The 23276-nt window shown below is 39.0% G+C and overlaps 1 protein-coding gene across 1 annotated transcript in view; it reads right to left on the reverse strand.

Moving 5' to 3' along the window:
• CADPS (calcium dependent secretion activator) overlaps positions 1 to 22040 on the reverse strand; it is a 461279-nt gene extending 439239 nt beyond the window's left edge. Inside the window, 1 exon segment of the mRNA XM_033131706.1 lies at positions 21202 to 22040. Within this exon segment, the coding sequence (XP_032987597.1) occupies positions 21202 to 21645 (444 nt within the window). The 5' untranslated portion in view covers positions 21646 to 22040.
• Between the last annotated feature and the right edge of the window lie 1236 nt (positions 22041 to 23276).

The raw sequence follows: 23276 nt of genomic DNA on the forward strand, positions 1-23276 counted from the left end.
TTTTCCGTAGGCAGACTGAAAAAGAAGAAAGAACCTCCAGAAAATAAAATACAGTTCTTCCAGGTCAGAGAGGATTCCATCACACACAATCACATTGTTTTCAGTACTTCCAGCCTATAATCACAGATATAGTGATATGTTGTGAGAGAGCAACTAAAATATAGATGACAAAATAAGTAAAAGGAAAGATTGAATTCTCTTTTCTTAGTGTCATTTTATGCTTAACCTACTGCTGCTCCATTGACGTGCATCTCAGCATTTTCAAGACCATTTGTAAAAAAAAAAAAAAAAAAAAGGTTTACTTGGAATGAACTAAAATATAGAAATCTCAGCTCAGAAAATTTTAAAAGTAACTTGCTTGTCAAAAACACCAACCTATATGTTCAACACTTCTTTAATTATGTAAATTGAGAGATAAAATCTGTGTGGTTGGAATCGATAAAATAAAATTACTAATCTCTGTGTTGAAACAATCAGTTTCTCTCCATACATTTCTTGCATAGTTTTGCCCTGTGAAGGTCATAGCAAGCAATCAGTGTATCAGGCGGCAGTCACATTCATCTTTCTTTGGTGCAGGAAATTTTATTCTAGAGTCTCTAATATAAAGAGTGTAATTTTAAATTTCAAATCACACCTTTCTGAGGGAGAATACTCATTAATGACAGAGGATTGGGTAAATGCCTATACAGTTGGGTGTTCTCTACTATCAAGGAATATGGAGACCAATAAGAAGAGTAGAAATGGCTATCTTAGGAGTTTTATATGTTGCTTTTCTACATGCATGTGGGTGAGAAATATGACCATGCTGGGGAAAGTCTAGCTTGCAAAAGATTACATATATTTTCAGGCTAGAATTGTGCAGTCATAAGTAAAATGGTATTCCTTATCTTCCTCCCAATATGAAGCTCCTACCCTGAGCCTGAAAATATTTCACCTTCATGCATGATAAAATCTTCAACAAGAAGACAAATAACAGTGAAATCTAAAGGAGATGGAATACTACTTTTTTGACTTTTTAAAAGTTGGTTGCACCTTATAATTTACACATTTTTATTTCAAAGATTTAAAAATGGAAATATTCATTCAATAAAAATGTATTGAATAAATCTTTTATTCTAGCATGAGCTAGAGTGAGCCCTATTCAAAATAAACATAGATCTCAACATGGAAATTACATTTTCCTTTCTTGGGGTATGCTCAGTTTTTACTAGATATGAGTTGCAATTATTTTCAAAAACAATGATAACCATAATAAAGTTAATTGTCCTGATTTAAGTTTTACAGAGTTTATGTATCTGACAGTATAAGCACCATATTATCTTGCCATGTTTAATAGTAATAGAGAAGCCAACGTTAGCCAATGAAATTAGAAGGAAAGGTAAACGTATAGAAAAAAAGCAAAATTATCATTTTAATTTGAAATAATTCAGTATCCAGAAACACCAAAAATTCTTTAAACTATTTAGAATGACAAATAATAAATATTTTTAAAATGTATAGTTTTTGTACATGACAATAAAACATAAAATACTGTAGAATTCCTCTTAATCGATGCAATCAGGATAGTATTTCGTGGGTTAATTTTTTAAAAATTAGTTGAAGTAGAGAATCTTAACACATAAGGCAACAAATACCTAATTTTACTTAAAATTTGTAACTATTCACTTGCTGATTTTTTGATGTAGGGGTACAATCTTGCCTTTATGTATAGGTTCTCTGATTAAAGTTCAATGATCTCATTCAGACCTATAATATCCGGTCTACGCTTTCCAGATTTTATTTCCTTAAATAGGCATAAAAAAATTAAAGAAATTTAGAAGCAATCTGATAAAGAATCTTTTGGATTTTTATGACTTTTCCACCAAAATTTTACTGTAGCTTTTCCCAACTAACAAATATGACATTTTTTAGATGCAATTGAATCTTCCCAAAGCAATCAACTTGGTTAACATAAACACAATACTTGTTTTCACAATCATATCTCATTAAGTTACATAATATTTAACTGAATAATAAAATCACAATTACTGCTGAAATTAGCTTAAACAAGTTTGGGGAGCACAATTATTCTTGATGGTTGTACATCTCAGCCCATGGGTGCAGAAGGGTCCAGGTGTATTAGAGAGTAGTCCATTAGCCTTGAGCACCTATGCTATGGAGAGTTTTGGTTAATTTGGGGAACCCAGTTAAGGGCATTCATCTAATAAATGTTATAGTTCACTCAGAAATAAATTTCACAATAAATATTTAGGGCATATATGTTGAAAACTACAAAAAAAACCAAAACTGAGACACATCAAAAATATGTGAATTAACGCAGAGATAGTCTTCGTTCGTAGACAGGATTAGTCAATGTCATAAAGATGTCAGCTGTCCCTACATTAATCTACAGATGCAATAGAATTTCAATCAAAATCCAAATGATATTTTATTGTAGAACTGACAGAATTATTAAAAAAGAATTTCCCAAAGAATAAAAAAGTCAAGAAGCGTTAGAAATATTCTGAAGAAGTATAATAAAAGAAACTTCTCGTTAAGATATTTTAAAACCTAGCAAAGTACAGTAATAAATCAGTAGTTTTGGTGCAGAAAGTAAGCTAGATTAATTAGATTAATTAACAGATTTCACTACATTAAACAATTCTGTTCAGATAAACATAAATAAACCAACAACATAACAAAAACACAAAAAAATGGTCCAACAGTAAATGACAAAACATAAATTATACACACATAACCAAGTGTTATTACTATCAAAATAGAAACCACTCTTAAAAAGAAATAATAAACAGAAAAATGAATGGGAAGTAACAGGGAATTTATAAAATAAATCTAAAGAGGCAATAACCATGTAAAAAGGAAATGAAAACACAAAATTTTTAAAGCCACCCAACAGGTTGGCAAAATTGAAAAAAAATATGATGTCTAGTTTTAATATGGAGAACCAGTCTCGTGCACCACTTGTGGGAGTGTTTCTATTAACAGATGCTTTGGAAATTGGTAACAAAATTTTAAATGAACATACTTTTTGTATTTAAGGACATATACATTTGTCGATGTGTACTAAGATATGTATACAAAGATGCGACCTATAGACTACATACCATGGTAAGAAACAGAAATCAGCGGACAACTGGTCAAGTAAATTATGGTGCACCCATAAACTGGATTGCTATAAAGCATTTAGAAGGCTTGTAGTGTTTATATTTACTGACATGGAAAGATTTCCTTTTTGTGCAAAAAAGCAGATTGTAAAAGTATGTATAGAATTACGACTTTTATATAAAAGTATATATAATATTGATCTCTCTATATAGATCCATGAAGATAATATAAATATATTTTATGTGTAGAGTAGATGGCTTTCAGTACTGGGATTAAGGGATTACTTTTAATTCTATTTTTTATATTTCCACATTACTCGATTTTTCTGTAATAAACAGGCTTTATTTTTGTTTACAGAAAAATGTTTAAGATAATCAATTTAAGTCTGTGAGGAACAATATTTCATTGAATTCACTTTTACTTTTCAGTTACAAAAAAAGATAGCCCTGTGCTAAAACATGATTTATATCTAATCAATAAACTTTTAAAAATCAAATTATAGAAGGCAGTAATTCTTATTTTGCTTCTTACATGGTAAATAGGATTATATTTGTACCTATGTCTGAATCTAAATATGAAAAACAAATTAGCTAGTTAAGGCCTGATCATTCATTGAAGTCCCAGAATTCCTATTTTGAAAAGAATTATAGCATGGGGTAGACTGATTTTGGCTGCAAGTAATGAAAACTTGACCTTAAAATGACTTACACAATAAGTGAATGTACTACATTATTGGAAGTTCAGATGAAAAGTGAACTCCAGGTCTGGCTTAATTGTTGGGGCCCAATGCTGTCATCAGAAACAGAAATTATCTCCAAATCTCAAGTGCTTCACTATCTTCAGCCCTGGCTTCAGCCTAATTGGGTCTCCTCATGCTTCTAAGATGACTGACAGTAGCAATAAAGGCACACGCTTCCTTGGTATGTCCATCAGGAAAGAAGGAGTAAGACTTTCTCTTTACCATGGAATGCAAGTCCTTCCCATCAGTCTGCTTGGACCAACTTAGGTGACAAGGTCACCCGTGAGCCAGTTGTATTTCCAGTACAGTGCCATGTGCTGATTGGCTTGGACTAATCTGCATCTATTTCTGAAATTGCAGATGGGGAAAAAATTACCTGAAAAAACTGTAATTCCATTTGTGATAGGGGTGTGAATAACAGATAGGTAACCAAAAATGATCACTAAAAATAGAATATATAGGATTTTTTTAATATTTACAGGACACAATTGAAAGTTTTCATTTGAAGTATCTCAACTGGCTAATCATATTGATTAAATTTGCTGCATAATTTTGAGATTATCTACATTATTTTAATGGTTTGTGTTGTGGTTATAAATCTGGGATCATGGAACAAGTATAAATTTTCATTCAACTTAACATAAATGTCTCATATTATGCAACCCTATGTTTACTGCAGCACTATTCACAATAGCCAAGAAATGGAAACAACCAAAATGCCCATCAGCAAACGATTGTATAAAGAAATTGTGGTACATATATACAACAGAGTATTACTCTGCCATAAAAAAATAATGAAATCTTTCCATTTGGAACAACATGGATGGACCTAGAGTGTATTACGGTAAATGAAATAAGTCAGACTGAGAAAGACAAATACCATATGATCTCACTTATATGTGGAATCTAAAGAACAGAATAAACGAGCAAACAAAACAGAAATAGACTCATAGATACTGAGAACAAACTGATGGTTGCTAGATGGGAGGGGGGTTAGGGTGAGAAAGGTGAAGGGATTAAGAAGTACAAATTGGTAGTTACAAAATAGTCACGGGGTGGGAGGAAGGAAAGTACAGTACAGGGAATATAGTCAATAATATTGTAAAAACTAGGTATAGTGTCAGATGGGTAATGGACTTACCAGTGGGATCATTTCATAAATTATATAAATGTCTAACCACTCTGTACACCTGAAACTAATATAAAATAACACTGAATGTCAACGGTAATTAAAACAAAACAGTCACGGGATATAAAGTACAGCATAGGGAATATAGTCAATAATATTGTAATAACTATGTACCTTGTCAGGTGGGTAATAGCCTTATGGGGGTTATCACTTTGTAAGGTATATAAATGTCTAATCACTAGGTTGTTTTGTATACCTGAAACTAATTAAAAAAAGTCTCATATTACTGTTGTCCCCAAAGATATGGCATTTCAAGTAGACAGGTAAATATAGTTTAAATCAAATCAAAAGAAATGAATGCATTCTCCAAATATCTTTGTTGCTGTCATATTTGTAGAAAAGCTTTGTTAGGATTTCTTTTTAAATGTTAAGAGTGAATTATTCTTGTCTCTGAAATCATAGCTCAATGACAAAGATAATATTGAATAGTAGATTGTCCTGGAAAAAACAGACTATGTCCAAGGACAGTGATGCAAGAAAGCATCATATAAAAGCATCTGGATACGTACACCAAACAGAAATGCAGAGTTCTTACTGTGAATGGAAAAGAGGGAAATGTTCTAGATTAGAAATCCCCTAAATTTTGGCGTAGACAAAATACATAATGTTGAATTTGGTTTTCTTTTCCGACAATTCTTTTCTAACACCGTCATTTATTGCCAGGTCATCAGGAAGTAAACACTGATCTTGGCATAATATTTAACTTATGCTGAAGCAGACCTACATTTCTTTAGTGAAAAATGATGGCTTGTTTTCTGCACACAGGCAAATGGAGGACAGAGCAAGTGACTGCATTGCGCGTCTCTGGAAGAGCTCAACAGGGCCTTCCCACACAAGTCTTAATTGAATATTGATTAAAAGACAGCTTTTGAGCTCTCAGCATATAGAAATCGAGGGGAAAGTACTGAAAGCTCTTTGTACTAAATGACAGATTCCCAGTTGTTTAGAACTGCTCCTTCGGGGGGAGGGGTCGGGTAGGTAGTTCTGATTAATTCAAACAAGTACAAATCTTAACCAGCATCTGTCCACTTTGAAGGTCTATAATGCTGACTCATAATACACAGCAGTACATAGGCTGCCTGTGGAAAGCAGATAGTAGAAAGAAATCCTTTTCTTTTCTCCATTGCTGGGCAAACAGGAAGGCTGGCAAATTGTCAAAGCTCATAGGTAGTTGTTTCTACCTATGGCCCTGCAAATAATGCCGGGGCAAAGCATTGCTTTGCAAATAAGACTTTCTGCTTGTGTTGACAATATTCTTTGGATATTTTGAAGCCTCATAGTGGCTTATGGGAAAACAAATCACTTCAACACAAGGTCAAGAACAATCACACCCTCTGGCAAAACCATTTGGCAATTGCTCAGATGGTTGCATTATCTTTGGCAGGCCCTATGCCTCAGTTTGGTGGTATTTCCATCAGGGCTACTCAGAGGTATAGGTCATTTTCAAAGGCTCTTAACAAACAAAGAACAACTGACAAAGTCTAGTAGAAGTCAGTTTACCACTACCTGGTTCCAACCTACCTTTCTAATCTTATGCCTTGTAAGTGCTCTTTGTTCTAGCTTTGTGTGGCTTCTGTGTCTTTGCTCATGCTGTCCCTAGATACCTATTCTCCTGCCTCTCCAGGTTCAAATACTACCTATTCCTCAGCTGCAATGCAACCTCCTCCAGGAAGTGGACTGTAGACCTCTGGTAACTCAGGTGGTGTTCTGAAGCTTTTAAGCTGGTGTAAAGACATGCTGACTGAGGAATACCTGAATCTTGTTTTAAATCAGAAGTCACCTATCTTCTCAGGAGAGCTACACACACAGATACCAATGACAAATGGAAAATGAAATCCCTCTTTATTAGAACTTTGGAAGACTGGGCTGGAGCACATAACCTTTCTCTACCCCTATGCCCACATCCAAATCTTACCATTTCTATTAAAAAATGAAAGATAGAAAAGACAATGGCACCCAAGAATGTGAAAGAACAGAGAAACTATGGGGAGCCTTACGCTTCCCATTTGATGTAACTCTGACCATTAATAAATGTGGCCTGATAACTTTTCTCGAATCTTACCACCAAGATCAAAATCTTCCTTCCTGAGTGAGGAAGGGCAGGGAATATAAATGTGCCTCCCCCACGCCAGGTTTTTATGCAAACCTAGGTCAGTTTTGGTGATGGAATTATACAGTGGTAGCAACAAGTCCGGGATTCTCTTCTGGTCTGATTGGACACTCTTTGAAATTTCTCTTCAGATCCCACTCCTATACCACAACCCAGGCTTCCTCCTCTGTCCTCCTGTGAGCTCGATACAACCCCGGGCTTATCTTGGGGTTCATTTCCTCTTGGGCCTAGATTACGCTTCATCTGGTCCGCTAGGTCCGCTGGAACCTGAAATGGAATCCCATGTAGTATTTCTGAAATTACACCAGGTCTGATTCTATAATCTCTGTCCAAGAGACCTTATGTTCTCCACAATGTTATGCAGGAATGCTTTTGCACCTGCACAGGAAGGTATCAGAATATTGGTCACTGAAATTAAATATAATTTAGAGGGCAGGCACATTGCTTCATATTTTTAATATTTGTAATGAGAGAAATGAAAACTTATATCCTGCACATTATGACAAATACATAAAAATTACTCTAATAAAATGAAAACAAGGATCAACAATTATTCTAATGAAATGTCTTTGAAATACTAATTCAAGACACTTCTACATATAGGCATTAATTTTCTGAGATTTTCCACAAATACCCCCACAAAACTATAAAGATTATCTGTGCTGGATAAAACATTCAGACATAATCGTGACCTTTTTTTCACAATGTGAAGATATTTACACTCCTTTCTCTCCCTTCTCCATTCCCTCCTCATACTTCACTTAGATTTATCTTCTTATAACACTATACTGGTTATGTCACTGCTCTGCTCAGAATTCTTCAGTGGTTCCCTATTGCCTACAAGATAAAATCTCCCACCCCTTCGGCCCAACCCCTTCACTCTGGTGTTGAAGGGCAACCACAATCATGAACTAACCTTTGTTCCCACTTCTTTTATCTGCAATATCATTATACAATTGTATACAACATTATACAATTGTTTTTGTTCAGAAGTCCTTAGACTTGCGTTGCATTGTCTCATCTCTGAATACATGAAAGTATCTTTCTTCCCCTCAAAATACATCACATCCCTATCCTTTGATCTTATCAGTCATTTTGAGGTTTAATTCAAATGCCACTTCTTCCGTGAAGCCTGGTCAAAGGCATAAGCAACACAGGCATGATGACCAGAGACTTGAAACTTTCCAGGGGTCTAAATAAAAAAATTCCCAGATTTTAAGTAAAATGTATTATCTCCCAAATGGAAAACTAAAAATGGAAAATTGAAATTAATAAATGTTCAATTAAATGACTTCCAAACGTGTCACTTTCATTAATTGCTAAATTCAGTACTCATAAAATATCACGATTGAAAACAATTGATAAGATTTTTTTTTTCATTTGGCAAGCATGCCTGTGAATACACCATGATTCCTGAGAAACCATAGACATTTATTAACCAAGTTACGTAGGTGAATAGTTTCAAAAATAATATTGAAAAAATCTTTTCAAGTTTTTTCATAATAAAAAAGATAGTGACGTGGAGTGCGGGGAACATTTTAAGATGTTTGCTATGAGGTGAGGTGGACCTTCTGAAAGTTTGAGTCACTATGACCTTCAAAAGTCTGCAATGACCTGGCCATCCTTAGTGCGAATCAGAGCACACTGGGAAGAGCCCTGCATGCACTCAGGGGCCCAGGTTGGTATTCTACAGTTCTGGCCAGTGGGACCTCTGTGGCTCTCACTTTCACCTGCTCCGAGACAGATTTAGAGTACATGCCTCACCTATTCAAAAAGGTTGTTTTAAAGAAGAAATGAGAACATCTTCATGAACGTGCTATAAATGGTGAGTACTATTCATTATTGTTCTCTAAATAGTCATGAATTCAACAATCGTGAACTCATGTATCAACTATGTTTTGAGCACATACTAAGTATATGTACTATATGTACTAGGTATATGTACTATATATCTACCAGGTACCAGGGAATACGAGATGAAATCATCTCTGTGAGTCAGAAGAAAGAAACAGGTATACAGTGAACTCAGGTGTGTTCATCCTCTGGTGTAGTTAGTATGGCACATGGTTAAGAGTGCAGGCTAGAAGCCGACTGCCTGGGCCCCAACCCAGCTCTACCACTTCCTAAATGTACAACCACGGCAAGTTTAGCTGCTTTGCCTCTTGGTTTCCTCATCTGTAGGACTGAGATTTTTAGTAACATGATAACTTTGTGTTATAGAGTTACTGTAAGAATTAAATAAGACTTAGAAATTTATAGAACGGTGGCTATATAGAGTAAACTTGCAGTATTCATTATTTATTCCTGTTATTTGTAATGACTGGTTGCTATTATCTACCTTGGAGAGTGATGGAAGCAAGGTGGGAAGGGTTTTTCAAGCAGGAGGAACAGCATATGCAAAGACACTGAGGCACAAAAAAGCATACAACAGGGCAGGTATGTTAGGTGGTTTAAGGGGCTGCAGCGAAGGGTGAGTGCAGGACTGCAGGAGGGAGGGAGGACACAGATATGCCATGCAAATGAGTTTAGAGTTCGTCCTGTGAATGCAACAAAAAGCTACATAAGAATCCTGAGCAGAGAAAGGTCATGATTGGAGTTTTGCTTCAGAATGATCACCATGGAAGGTGGACGGAATGTGGTCAAGAAAGGAGGCAGAGAGAACAGTTAGCAGGTTACTGCAAAAGTCCATGTAATCAGGGGTGGCCAGATGGCTCAGTTGGTTAGAGAGTGAGCTCTCAACAACAAGGTTGCCGGTTCAATTCCTGCATGGGATGGTGGGTTGTGCCCCCTGCAACTAAAGATTGAAAATCGAGACTGGACTTGGAGCTGAGCTGTGCCCTCCACGACTAGATTGAAGGACAATGACTTGAAGCTGATGGGTCCTGGAGAAACACACTATCCCCCAACATTCCCCAATAAAATTTATATTTAAAAAAAGTGCATGTAAGCAATCACAAAGACTCAAAGCAGGGCACCAGTGATGAAGATGAAGAAGAAGAGAAAAAGATGCAAATTTTCTCAGCAGGAACGTCAACAGGACACGTGAATCCTTTGGTGGCGAGGATGACCAATGCAAAGATTTGCAGTTTGAGTTGGGCTTCTCTGCCTTGGTTATATAGTAGCACCAGAACTATACTCCAGAACTGAAGAAAATAAATTTGTCTTCACTGAGTTAGAAAATGGGAAAGAGCCTTGGTAAGGAATCCTATTGTCGAGTGGTCTGAGGACACCCCAGGGGAGACGTCAAGGAGGTCAACGCTCTTTCAGGTGTCGCTCTTTCAGGTGTAGTCTATAGACCTCTGCCATCTGTGAATGGCTTTTTATTGGTCTTCACCAAGAGAAAGTTCTAGTACTAGAAATTACAGCAACTTCATCACTAAGCTGTTCAAGGCAACTGACAATTTTTTGTAGCAAGACTTTCTTGAAGACACTAGCAAGTTGATTTGCATTTGAGTTTAAGTTCTTTGCCTCGTTGTAGGCCCATGACAGAGTTCACCAACTTGGACCGGACTGAGATCACACCCTCAGCAGCACTGATGTAAATGGCTAGATGGATGGTTGTGAGAGCTGGTGAGAGGTCTATGCTGGACATAAAGGTTTGAAAATGGAAAGTGCAGAGATGTTAGTAGCTACAACTATTATTTAGTGGTGAGGTTGCTGAGAGATGGTATAGAGATGAGAAGAGGACTGTATCAGAGTGCTAGGGCTGCTGCAACAAAACACCACAAACCAGGTGACGCAAACAACAGAAATTTATTGTCTTACAGGTCTGGAGCCTAGAAATTTAAAGTACTGGTAGGGTCTGTTCCTTCGGAGGGTTGTGAGGAAGAATATATTCCATGCCTCTCCCCTAGCTTCTGGTGGTTTTCTGACAATCTTTGGTGGTCCTTGCTTGTAGAAGCATCACCCCAACGTCTGCCTTCCTCTTTACATGGAATTCTCCCTGTGTGCATCTCTATGTCCAAATTTCCCTTTTCAATAAGAACACCAGTCATAATGGGTTAGGCTCCATCCTAACAACCTCATTAACTAATTACATCTGCAAAGAACTTGTTTCCATATAAAGTCACATTCTGAAGTACTGGGGGTTAGGACTTAGAAGCATGGATTCTGAGGGGACACAATCAACCCATAACAATAGCCAAGGATAGAGAGATGGAGACCTGAAGAACACCAATATTTAAGGTTCAGACACTCACCATTACTAGCTTTACAGTATAAGGTATGCTCAGCTTTATAGTATGCATTGGTGCACCTCAACTTCTCAGCCAGATTGATCGGGAACGCTGTCTAAAATGTCTTTGTGTATTTTGCCTACAGGATTTAGAGTTTCTTATATGTATAAGCAGCTCAGAACAATGTTGTCTGACGATGTGTAGCAAACAAAAATTGAATATGGAATAGCCCCCAAGAAATGTTTTGAACACAGTATGTTATGACACGCCGCCTTATAGACAACAGTTGCTGTACTTGTCAGAAAAATCACCAAAGTAGATGTTCAAGATATGTTTTAACTCATTTGCTTAAACAACTCGATGCCTACCATCCACACCAAAAGGCTGTTTTTCTGCATGGGCAACAGAAGGCATAATTATTTGCAAGAATTTTCAATGCTTTTCTAAGTGGCACAGTAGCTTCTCTGTACCACTCTGCATGTTTGTCAAAATCCCATTGTCTTTTTTAAAGCACTATAGCCGCTGGAAGTTTTGTCACTTATCATCTGCTCCTACCACACTTAGGAACGATCTCTGAAAAAGTTAACTTCAACGTATCTCCAAACTTTCCTACTGCACAGATGTGCTCCTGCGAAACACCACATGACAGGTTGATACTTTTCTCCCATAGGCTGTTATATAATACATTACCAATGATCATTATCAGCTTCATTATCCACACATTATCCATACATTACTAGTTTACTCCATGTCTCTCAATTTTAGAATGGTAGCTGGGAAACATGGAACACTCGGAGGCTTGATAATTCAATTTTTTAAAGTTCTCAGTGTTTCCCCTGCTTGTTAAAATGAAAGGAATGGCTTAGCAAAGGAAATTCTCCCTTTGACTAGTGAAAGGCATCACAAAAATCCATACCTAAGTGGTTTTACATTTTTATAGATATTTCACACCCGTCATATTCTTATTACCACACCCACTATCAACATTGCTATAGTTATTATTCATTTATAGTCATGTAAATGTTCATATAAATATAAATAACTATACCTTTAAAGGGCTTTGTTTGTAAGGACAGCATACAAGAAGAGAGAAAATAGTGCCAATATTACATAAGAGAATAAAACGAGAGAAAAGCAGCATATTTACGTATGTCTAAGTATACAGAACTTACAGATTCTATTCTATAATGTTGGCAACAATGAGACTGATAATATTTTAAACAGCCTAACTTTCACTATAATGCTGTGACTGCCTATTCATTTTCCCCCTCAGAAATAGCTCAATCAAATAAAACATACTGAAGAACATATATCCAATAAGGAGATTTTGTTTGCATCTTGGCTCTTTCTGACTTAGTGTTTGGCCACTTAAATGTGCACTATAGTGATTCAAATTAAATTGAGATTCAGCCATTGCAAGAAATTTATAATTGCTAATGGTTTTTAAAGGACACTTTTCTCTATAATGAATTTGGAAATTGGTCAATTGTTGGTATAAACAAGCTAAGTTGGAAGGTGATCAATGGTATGTTTCTGCAACATAAATAATTTGGAAATCACTTAGTAATTGGTTTAGCCTTCATGTTTTCCACTGAGAAGCTTTTATAAAAGTAAATAAGTTGTGTTTCTATAATGGAAGGAGACTGTGTTTAAGATTCCTTCACTTTCTCTCCTTAGCAACTCCTTGGAAAATAAAGCATCAGTGCAGAGTTTCAACAGTCTGAATGTTTACAAGCACTTACTATGTGCCAGGCACTGTTTCGAGAGACGGAGAATCAAAGACGAGTGAAATGTGGCCCCTGTCTTTGAGGTTCTTACAGTCTAGTGGAAAAGAGGCACACTCATAAAAGGTAATTTAACATAATGTATAGGAGATAATGTGGAAACAGACTAGGGATTATGGGAGCATTTAGCCCAACAGAAAGGTTTGGGTAAGATTTCTTGAAAGAGATAACACCTGAGTTAATTAAAGAATGAACAAGAGCAAGTCAGGTGAATAAAGGTGAGAAATGTGTTCTAAAATAAGAAGCAACATGAGAAAAAGTGCTGTAATATAAAACAACATGAAGGCATTTGGTGGACAAAAATGATACTATTTTTTTAATAATAACAGTAATACTATTATTACTGTTACTGATAATATTTGCTCAAAATTTACCCCTTATTAAGTAAGGACTTGTCAGCAATTAACGTGCTTTTTTCCTTATAATCCTCAACATTATTTTCTCCCATATTACAGATGAGGAAACCAAGACTTACAGAGATTGAATAATATGGCCAAGTTCACAAAATTGACCTGGGATTTGAACCAGAGACTAATGACCTGCAGAGTTAGTGAAGTGCCTCAACAAAAGAGGAATAGGGGTGTGTTGTACCTTCTATCACATGTGTTTTGCAGACAATGCTATAATCATAACCACTGCCTTCAAGGTCTGCTTATCATGTTAATGCTGACGGTCACAATGATGATAGCAATAGTAAATAAGGCTTGCTATGGTCAGTACTTTAAATATATTAACTTTTTCAGTCCTTTCTCTGATAAAAATAAAACAACATTGTACATACCATCTTAGCAATAGCTAGATGTGACACTTATACAGCACTTATCACAGGCCAGACAGTGATCTAAGAGTGCCACTTTATTATCTTACTTAATTTTCACAAGTACCCAAAGATGGAGATACCACTACTATCCCCATTTTGTAAACTGAGTCACAGTGAGGTTAAATAAGTTGCCTCAAATCACACTGCCAGTTCGGGGGACAGCCAGGAAACAAACCCAGGCATTCAAGTTTCAGAGTCTGTGCTCTTCACAGTAGTTCTTTATTGTCCATCATTTGTCAAAAACAAAGACCAGACTTCAAACCCCTTGACTGACTTCATTCCCCTCTCTTTGACTGCTAATGATGGAGAAGTAATTCTACCGCATGCTTCAACTGACAAATGAAGAAAAATAACAAGGTAATTCCGATCATCAACCACCTGATTCTGCAGAAACAATAAATCTGATCCTAACAGGGAAACGGTTGCCAGAGACAGGGAACGTAGAGTTCCCAAGTCCAGATTCTTTTTTTCTGGATGCCTTACAGGGGCTACAGTCACACCATCAGCATCTGTGTAGCAATGGCAAGAAGACATGGTGTGGACAAGAACCAGACGGTCCTAACATCCAGATATACGTGGTGTCCCTCTTAGAACAAGCGTAGTTTCAGTTAGAAGTGATCAAGTTTCCATTGTTTAAGTGATGGCTTGATAGTCTTATTCCTATTGCTTTTTGCAAACTCATAAAATCTCAGGCTCAGCTTTGCTCCATCTTCCAATTATAAGAGAAGACAGAAACAGATTTTTTTTTTATGTGACATATCTTGATAGTTTTAAATGCCAAAAACTAACTTTAAAAACTGAAAAATTCAATGTAGAAAAAACAAAATACATTTGTGGGTCACTTTCAGACCAGAGGCCACAGTTTACAATCTCTCATGTAGTTTATAGTCTTGTAACCATTTAAGATCTCACGTCCTTGTCTGAGAACTCAGATAGTTGGACAAAGTGAATTTGAACTTCATCTGTAACCACCTCAGATTCTTTGAAGACGATGCCTTATTTTGTAATGTAAAAACATACCAAATACAAGTTTGAATGAAATTAGAAGTCTTGATAATGAGTAAGCTCATTGTGCAGAAAAAAGCTACCAACTATTTTATAGAAAGGGGACATTAGAAAATATTTGAAGCTTCCCCATTCCTCTCTGTATATGACAGATGAAGGTATTACCCCAGAGACAGAAGAAAACTCATTTACAATCAAGTGGAGGAGAGTTTGAGCTCAAACACAGGTTTCAACACATATCCTTTCCCATCATCAGCCAGCTTTCTTCATTCTGTCCATGAAGTCATTTGAACTCCTGGATCCAGCCATTCCTGCAGCCACGTCTGTATTTGATTTTTCAATTCATGCACTAATAAATTTTTCCTCTCCCCCTTATTTCCTTTTGATTTAAGTGGGGTTTCTGTCACTTGGTGTCAGACTAAAGAATCTGACTAATGGTGTCCCACAAACAATGACTCCTTTTCACATTCCTGCTACCTTATGCTCTTCTCCAGAATGGAACACTTGTTTTTCCGTATGCTTACACAAATCATACAAATTCTTTAAGATCCGACTTCCTCTGTGAATATTTTCCCCACTATTGTATCCAATCTTGTGCATGCATCTCTTTCTCTCCCTCCACTACTTTCGTATTTGTAATCAACATCTTATAATTAAACCCTTTCTTATTCTCAACTTATTTGACATGTATGGATGCTATTTTGAAACTAGAACATAGCTTCCCAGTTAAGGAGACTGTCTCATAGGTATCTTCTTGTTCTGCCGTGGGAGAGTGCTTGGTACAATGAGTAACTAATCATTCATTTAGAACTTAGTTCTAAGTTAGTAGAACTCTCCTGATCATTCCAGCTTAAGTTGTATATGTACTGGGCCCCAAATCATGAATATTGATATTTTCATGTGATAGTCTACAATTGTGTATTAAATTTACTCGTGCAGGGTAAGATCTCTGAATCATCTGACTTTTATCACTTTACACAGTACAATTCTTTTGGAATGAAATATTTAATTTCCTTTGTTCTTCAGTTCAGTTTTAGAGAAGCATAAGTCTATTCTACGTGTGTAATGAGGCAAGAACCACTCATTACTTTTTTGGTATTTCAAATCTTTAGAATGTCTCTGCTAATACCAGTGCATAAGAGTTCCTGCCCATTGCACCGAGATTGGGGGTGGGGGGCTGGCAAAAATTATATTTAAAGAATGCAATTCTTTCCCTGATAAAGAGAGAAACACATAATTCTTTTTAAAGGAATCTGGTGTCATAGTCATTTAATTCTCTCAAAAATTTAGAATATTTATTTTTTAAAATGCAAATCAAATACATTGCATTGACAAAGCAACCCTTAAGAATTTTGAGTAGTGGAGCTAACTCAAATGGATGAATGACTATTATTGATTTAAAATACACATACTCATATACATATGTGGTTAACCAGCGGTAGGTCTTAAATTTTATGAAAGGTATAGGCTTTTGAGCCATAACCAACTAACAAAGTCAAATAAGTAAATTAATAAAGATGGAATTTCTCTGGCTAACAGTGACTCAACGTTAACCATAATTTCATGGCAAGATATAAGCTGAATCACATGGAAGTGAGCAGCTTGAATTTACTGCACGTTTGGCCTAGTTATAAAATCCTCTTGAATGAAATGAGAGTTCGTATAGAATAAACACAGTTTTAGGATTGCCCCTTTACTCATCATATACATATGTACACACACAGACTCACATGTAGACACACCTACATATGCACACAACACTCATTTTGGACTTTTGTAACCCAGGCATTATGAATAATTCCCAGCCAATTTTAAAAAATTGGTCATGTCAATCTAGATAGCACACAATGGTTTACAGTGCCTGCTTCTACGCTCCCTCAGTACCATCTCTGAGTAGCTGGTTCACATGAGGTAGCCAGCCATCACCGTTACTACATAATTCAGGAACATATGGTGTAGCTTTGCCATGCCAACTTCTAGGTATTCACTCTACCATTCTGACAAAATAAGAAAAATACAAAGCACAGAACTGTTCTTCAAATTGTCATTTATGAGCTGCTTAAACACACATTGTGTCAGTATGATGGCCAGATTTTGGGTCATAAATTATCATTACCAGAATGCTATATTTAGATTCACAGTAGTATAAGAAAAAATATACCTATAAATGATGAACTATGTTTCCACATATTCTGTTTCAAGTCTCTTCTTTTCTGGGGAAATTGTTGGAATGGCCAGCCACTCTTTTTTCCAGTAAAAGTGAAACCAAAGTAATTAACTATCAGAATTATCCAACAATGGCACCTTTGCCCTCTGCTCCTTCCCAACTGTTCTTCTGAGCTAAAGTACTTTTTTTTTTTTCCCCAGCCAGAACCACATAGAAAGACTGACAACAGTTTGGTGTTCTTTACCAGCTAACAACCCATCTTTCTCCTTCATATGCTTTATGAAGTTAGTACCTAAATATATATTTTGCCCATATTGACTGTAGTAGTCCCCATTTATCTGCGGTTTCAGTTACCCATGGTCAACCATGGTCTAAAAACATTAAATGAAAAAGTCCAGAACCAAACAATTCATAAGTTTTATGTTGTGCATCGTTCTGAGTATTGTGGTGAAATCTTGCACTATCTTGCCAGGGACATGAATCATCCCTTTGTCCAATGTATCCAAGCTGTATATGTTCCCTGCCCGTGAGTCACTCAGTAGTAGCTGCCTCTGTTATCAGATTGGCTGTCTCGGTATCATGGTGCTTATGTTCAAGTACTCCTTATTTTACTTAATAATGGCCTCAAAGCCATTCACATAACTTTTATTATAGTATATTATTATAATTGTTCTATTTATGATTAGTTACTTTTTAATCTCTTACTGTGCCAAATTCATAAATTAAATTTTACATGTATGTATATACAGGTAAAACATAATATATGTATATTATGGTACTATCCAAGGTTTCAGGCATCCACTGGGGGGTGTTAGACTGTTTCTAAGACCCCCAGTGGATGCCTGAAACTTTGGATAGTACCAAGCTATATATATATGTGTGTGTGTGTATATATATATATATATATATATGGACTGCTCTATTTGATAGGAGAGGGGCAGGCCTCTCTCAACTCAAATTTAAATAACCCTGGGCAAAAAAATACACTTGACATGCTGTCAGATACTAAGATTCTACTTTTTACTTTAGACTATTCCTGGTCAGTGTTGCATATTAAGAAGATAAGATTTGGAATCAGAATGCCCATGACTCAACTCAGTCCCTACTCTTTTACCTCTCTGCGTAAGAGCTTTAGACAAACTACAAAATCTCTCTGAATTTGTTTTCTCTTATCAATGTGAAGATGGTAATTCCTACATTGTTAGGGCTATTAGGAGGATTTAAAATGATATAAGAACAGAAAAAAAGGAATTTAGGTAAAAACTAAGGAAATTTGAATAAATTATATATTTTAGTTAATAATGTTATCAATATGGGTTCTTTAATTGTAACAGATGTATCATATTACAGTAAGATATTAATAATAGAGGAAAACTGGGTGAGGAGTACATGGGAACGCTATCATTTTCTCAACTTTTTAGTAAATTTAAAACTGTTCTGAAAAATAATGTCTATTTTTTAAAAAATTATGTAAGTGAAGTACCTTGCACATAATAAGAACCTGAAAAACAGTAGTCAGTATTACGAATAGACTATTTGGTTTCAAAACGTGTATTATATGCAGTACCATATGATCTTGTTTTACCCCTCGCTTTATTAAGATATAATCAACATAGTACATATGTAAGCAAAACAAACAGAGGAATCTGTGCTAAGTTTAAAGCATACAGTGTGATGATTTGACAATATAATCTCTTCTTTTCCCCAATTCAGCAATTCTTTTTCATAGGCAGCTTTTTTTTCTCCAAGCATGTCACTCTATTGCCTTTCTCTGCATCATTTTTTCTAGCTTTTTCTGGTTCATCCATTTTTATTCTACGGCCCACCCATGTTTAGTTTACAATTGGTTTGTATTTCTCCAAGACTAATTTTAATTCATCAATCTTACTTGTTGGCTTTAAATTTTACCACAATGATTATGCGAACTGTTTAGCTACTTTCAATAATGGCTTTTTTTTTTTTTTAATCAAACTTCCAAGCTTTCTACTTGGAGAAAAATAGCAAAGCATCCTTTTTCAGAAAGATACTAAAAGCTTAAAGATATAGTAAAGGAAAAGCTTGTTTTCTTCTGTAATAAAGAGATAGTTAGCTTCCTAGTATAGCCAAAAGCCCTGAGGCAGCTTTGCTGGGATATGTATTTAGCACTAATTTGCTGCAATAACTAAAAATAGTGTGACCAAATGCCACTGTTATCAATCTGTCCTATAGTCTGTGACGTTAAGGTCATGTGTAAAAACAGAACCTACTGGCCCCTCAAAACATCATGATAATCTTTCTCAGGTTGTTTAGAACAGGGAGGATCTCAATGAGAATGAATTTTTCTCTCCATTCTAGTGTTTGATTTAAGTGTCTATTTAAAGGACAGAGCTCTAGAGCCTTTTGACTGATAAAGGGAAGTTTAAACTTCTTTTTTTTTTTTTTTGTTCTTTGTTTTTAATAACAACGGTTTTCATTGCCAAACGAATAGGACATCTTTGGTTGGTGCTCTTATTAACGGGATAGATTTTAAAGATGGAATTTCCCCTGCTATAAAGGCACAATTACTATAATAATTCCAAGCTGCAACTTGAAACATCAGGCCCTGTGTGTGAACCCAGTACCCAACCTTAAAAGAAAATCCAAAACTCTTTAACTGTTCTGACGATACTTTTGCTCTACTCTAGTCCAAAATACGAGGTAAAAAAAAGAAAAAAAAAAAGCACGGGGCTACTTACTGATGAGGGGTTGAGAATGGAGTGTGTAGCCCACCTGCTATTTCTCAACCAGGAAATGAGTTTTATTTTTAATAAAACTGATACCCACGCTTGTAATAGCCGAAATAAATCATCAGCGCTGTGTGGTGTGTGTACATATGTAAGCAAAACAAACAGAGGAATCTGTGCTAACTCATGATAAGGGTGGATAAATACAGGAAAACCTCACACTCTACTACAGCAACATAAAATTCGGTCTTAAATGGCAGCAACCGAGAAATTCACTATTATAAGAGACTGGTCTCTCAACCTTAATGGGGTTAGAGCTCGCTTCTCACACCGCGCGTCGGGGGCCTACGCTGGGTTTGTGATAGCTCCAGTGCTGCTGCGAATTCACTCAGGAAACAACAGAAGGCTGACTTTCTTCACTAACTCACTCCAACTGGGTACCTGACCCTTTCTCCTCAGATCCCGCTCCACTGCCACCCAACCTCATCCTGCTGTAACCACCCCCCTCCTTTCTCTGGCTGTAGAACAACTGATGGAAATAGGCGCTTTTTTTCACATCAAAGGCGGTTCGGAGCCGCCTCAGCCTTGCCCCAGCCTCAGACACAAAAAGCTTTTGATGCTTGTAATTGCGAGGCTTTTTGCAGCTGCACTTTATCAAGCCAGCAGCGGCAGGGTTCTGAGGGCCTTGGAAAGCCAGAAGGTGGCGGCGAAGTCACCTTGGGAAGAGAAGAGGGTCAAAGGGAGGAAGGTAGAGGGCTGAAGGGCCAGAGGGCGTGCCCCTGCTCTGGGGTCAGTAAGGAAAGGGAAGGGGAATCGGAGGGGCAGAGGAGAGCGTGCCCCAAGACCCTTTGGCGACCTTGTCAGCTGACCCGGACGGGGTGAGGAGGATGCCCTAGCAGCGTGACTGGAAGCTTCGCCTTTCGAGCTTGCTTTCTCCCGCCTGCCGCGGCGAGCCAAGCGCTGCTCCCAGGCGCTCCTCTGGCTCCACACCGGCGCCCCCACCCGAGGGGTGCCCCCGCCCGCGGAGCGCACGCCCAGGAGGGCGGACCCGGAGCTGAGTGCAGCCGCCCGCCGCTGGAGAGTGCCCGGAGCGCTGCAAACAAGCAAGGCCTCTCTGGGCGGCGTAGGCTGCAAGTCACTCCCCGAGCCTCCGGGGTCACTAAGCGGGACCTGCCCTGCTTGCATCCCTGCGCTCCCAGGAAGGGAGGCCCGGGCGCGCGGCACAGCGCTCCAGGCGGATTACCGGTCCCCGCCGCAGAGAGGGGGCCTCGTAGCCCCATCCCCAGGGCGCGGTCTCCTCCTCCTTCTGTTCCTCCGCGCCAGCTGCGCCGCCAGCTACCATTGTTCGCCCCTCCCGACTGGCGAGGTCCCGGCGCTGCTGCCTGGGCCTCACAGGCGCACCTACCTTCTGCTGCCGGCGAGCCATGTCGGTGGGCTGCTTGGCGTTGAAGGGGTAGGCGATGCAGCGCATTACGAACACATAGAGCTGCAGCTTCTTCTTCCTCTCTTCCTCCTCCTTCTGCAACCGCTCCAACTCCTCCTTCTCCTTCTCGCTCACCACCGACGGGCTGGGGCTGGAGGGCCGGCCGCCACCAGCCCGGCTGCTGGGCTGCAGCCCCCCGGCCCCGCCGCCGCTGCTAGCGCCGCTGCCCCCACCGCCGCCGGCGCCCACCCCGGCCCCGGCGCCGGCACCGCCGCCGCCCCCCAGCCCGGCGCCGCCGCCCGAGCCCTCGCTGGTGCGGCTGGGAGACAGGCGCGTGCTGGACGCGGCCGAGCCGAGAACCTCTTTGCCGCTCTCCTCTTCCACAATCTCATCCGATTCCTCTTCGCTGGACGAAGGGTCCAGCATGGTGGCGCCTGGGGAGGGGGGTCCCTGGAGCCCCTGGCTTGGGGTGCAAAAGATGGGGGGCGCTGGAGGCAGCTGGGGGTCGGCTCTCCCGGAGGGACGCTTCTCCCCAAATAAGGGAGCGAGCGCGCTACTGCTCAGCCTCGGCTGCCGCGGCTGCTTTTTTTGCCCGGCGATCCGGAGCTGGGCTCAGACCCAGGAGCGCGAAGGGAGGAGGGGAAGGAAGAGGTGTGTCCGTGGACCCGATGTGGGCAAGGGGGAGAGTCAATTGCGAGCCCCGAGCCCGCAGCCGGATGCCATCTGCAGCCGCTGAAGGAGGCGCCTCCAGAAAAGATGCCGAGTGTTGCAAGCTGTCGATGCAGCCAAGAGCCGAAGAGGCATCTTGCCGATTGGGGAGGGAGCGGCGCTTACGTGTTTATTGGCTTAACTCTCCCGTGTCCGCGGTGTAAAGGGCGGCTGCAGAGGGCTGGAAGGGGGAGATCGCGAGCGTCCCCAAAGTCTCGGAGCTTCAGTACTGACCCTAACGCTTTCCCATCCTCCTCACCCCCACCCCACCCCCTCCCCTTTGTGGATAATTTCCTCCTTGATCCTCAGCTCTCATTGCCTCGACCTCTCTGGGACAAAAAGCTCTTGGTGGAGGAAGAAATAGACAAACCAGTGATGACTTCTTGTTAGTGAAGAAGCTAAATCCAGGTCTCACTAAGCAGGAAGTCGGCGAGATCCTGTACAGTAAAGAAAGAGTCTATCTCCCTTCCCCGGGCTTCTTCACACCTGGGGCGTGGGGGCAGTGGGGCTTGGCAGCGGGTTTATCCCACCTGTGTAAGCTCTGAGTCCAGTAATTTACATACGCCCACTCATTAATATAAAAGTGAATCAGATTTGTGTATCGACTGTGCAGCTCAACTATTTAAGTAAAATCCCCGCCCTTGCCTACCCCGCAAAAGCTATAATGAACATTCTTCAATTCCAAGAACTAGAAACACTTTCTGCTGCGGTGAGCCTACAAGAGAAATAGATGGGTTTTCGTTTGCTCAGCCCTTTCTCCAATCTGGTCCGCCGGAGAATGGGTAGAGAAGTGGGGATCCCAAGATCAAACAAAGATACCCCAAAACTCAGCAGCATCAATATCTAATGTGATGACTGTCGCACTGTCTCCATCCCTGTTCCTCGGTTATCGGTTAATTCAAAAGCAGCAGATGGTGACTTCCTCCCCCTTGCTCCTTTCACTTAGGCCAATAAACCGGCGGATGGGGAGCTGGCCAGCGTGCTGAATCTAATCAGCGACCCGCAGATGGATTGAGAACACCAACACGGGCCACCCTTGGATCTTAGGCTATCTAGAGACTTCTATCCACCTTCCCCCACTCCGTCTTCTGTATCTCCCAATGCTCTAATTATTCGTAGATACTCGTGGGAGTTGTTATAAAAGTGTAGCGTGAATTTAAAGTTTACATCACATCTGTCTTGATGTATTTTCAAATTCACCCTGAGTTTCACTGTAGGCTTTGATATTCAAGTGAAGCTTTCTAGCTAATCTCTTTGAGAACTAAAAATGAACTCAAAACAACATCTAGTTTAACATTAACTTCAGCAATCCTGTTTGATTTGTTGAATTAATTAATATATGTATGGTT

This window comes from Rhinolophus ferrumequinum, chromosome 17, assembly GCF_004115265.2.
Source record: "Rhinolophus ferrumequinum isolate MPI-CBG mRhiFer1 chromosome 17, mRhiFer1_v1.p, whole genome shotgun sequence".
In the NCBI taxonomy this organism is placed as follows: Eukaryota; Metazoa; Chordata; class Mammalia; order Chiroptera; family Rhinolophidae; genus Rhinolophus; species Rhinolophus ferrumequinum.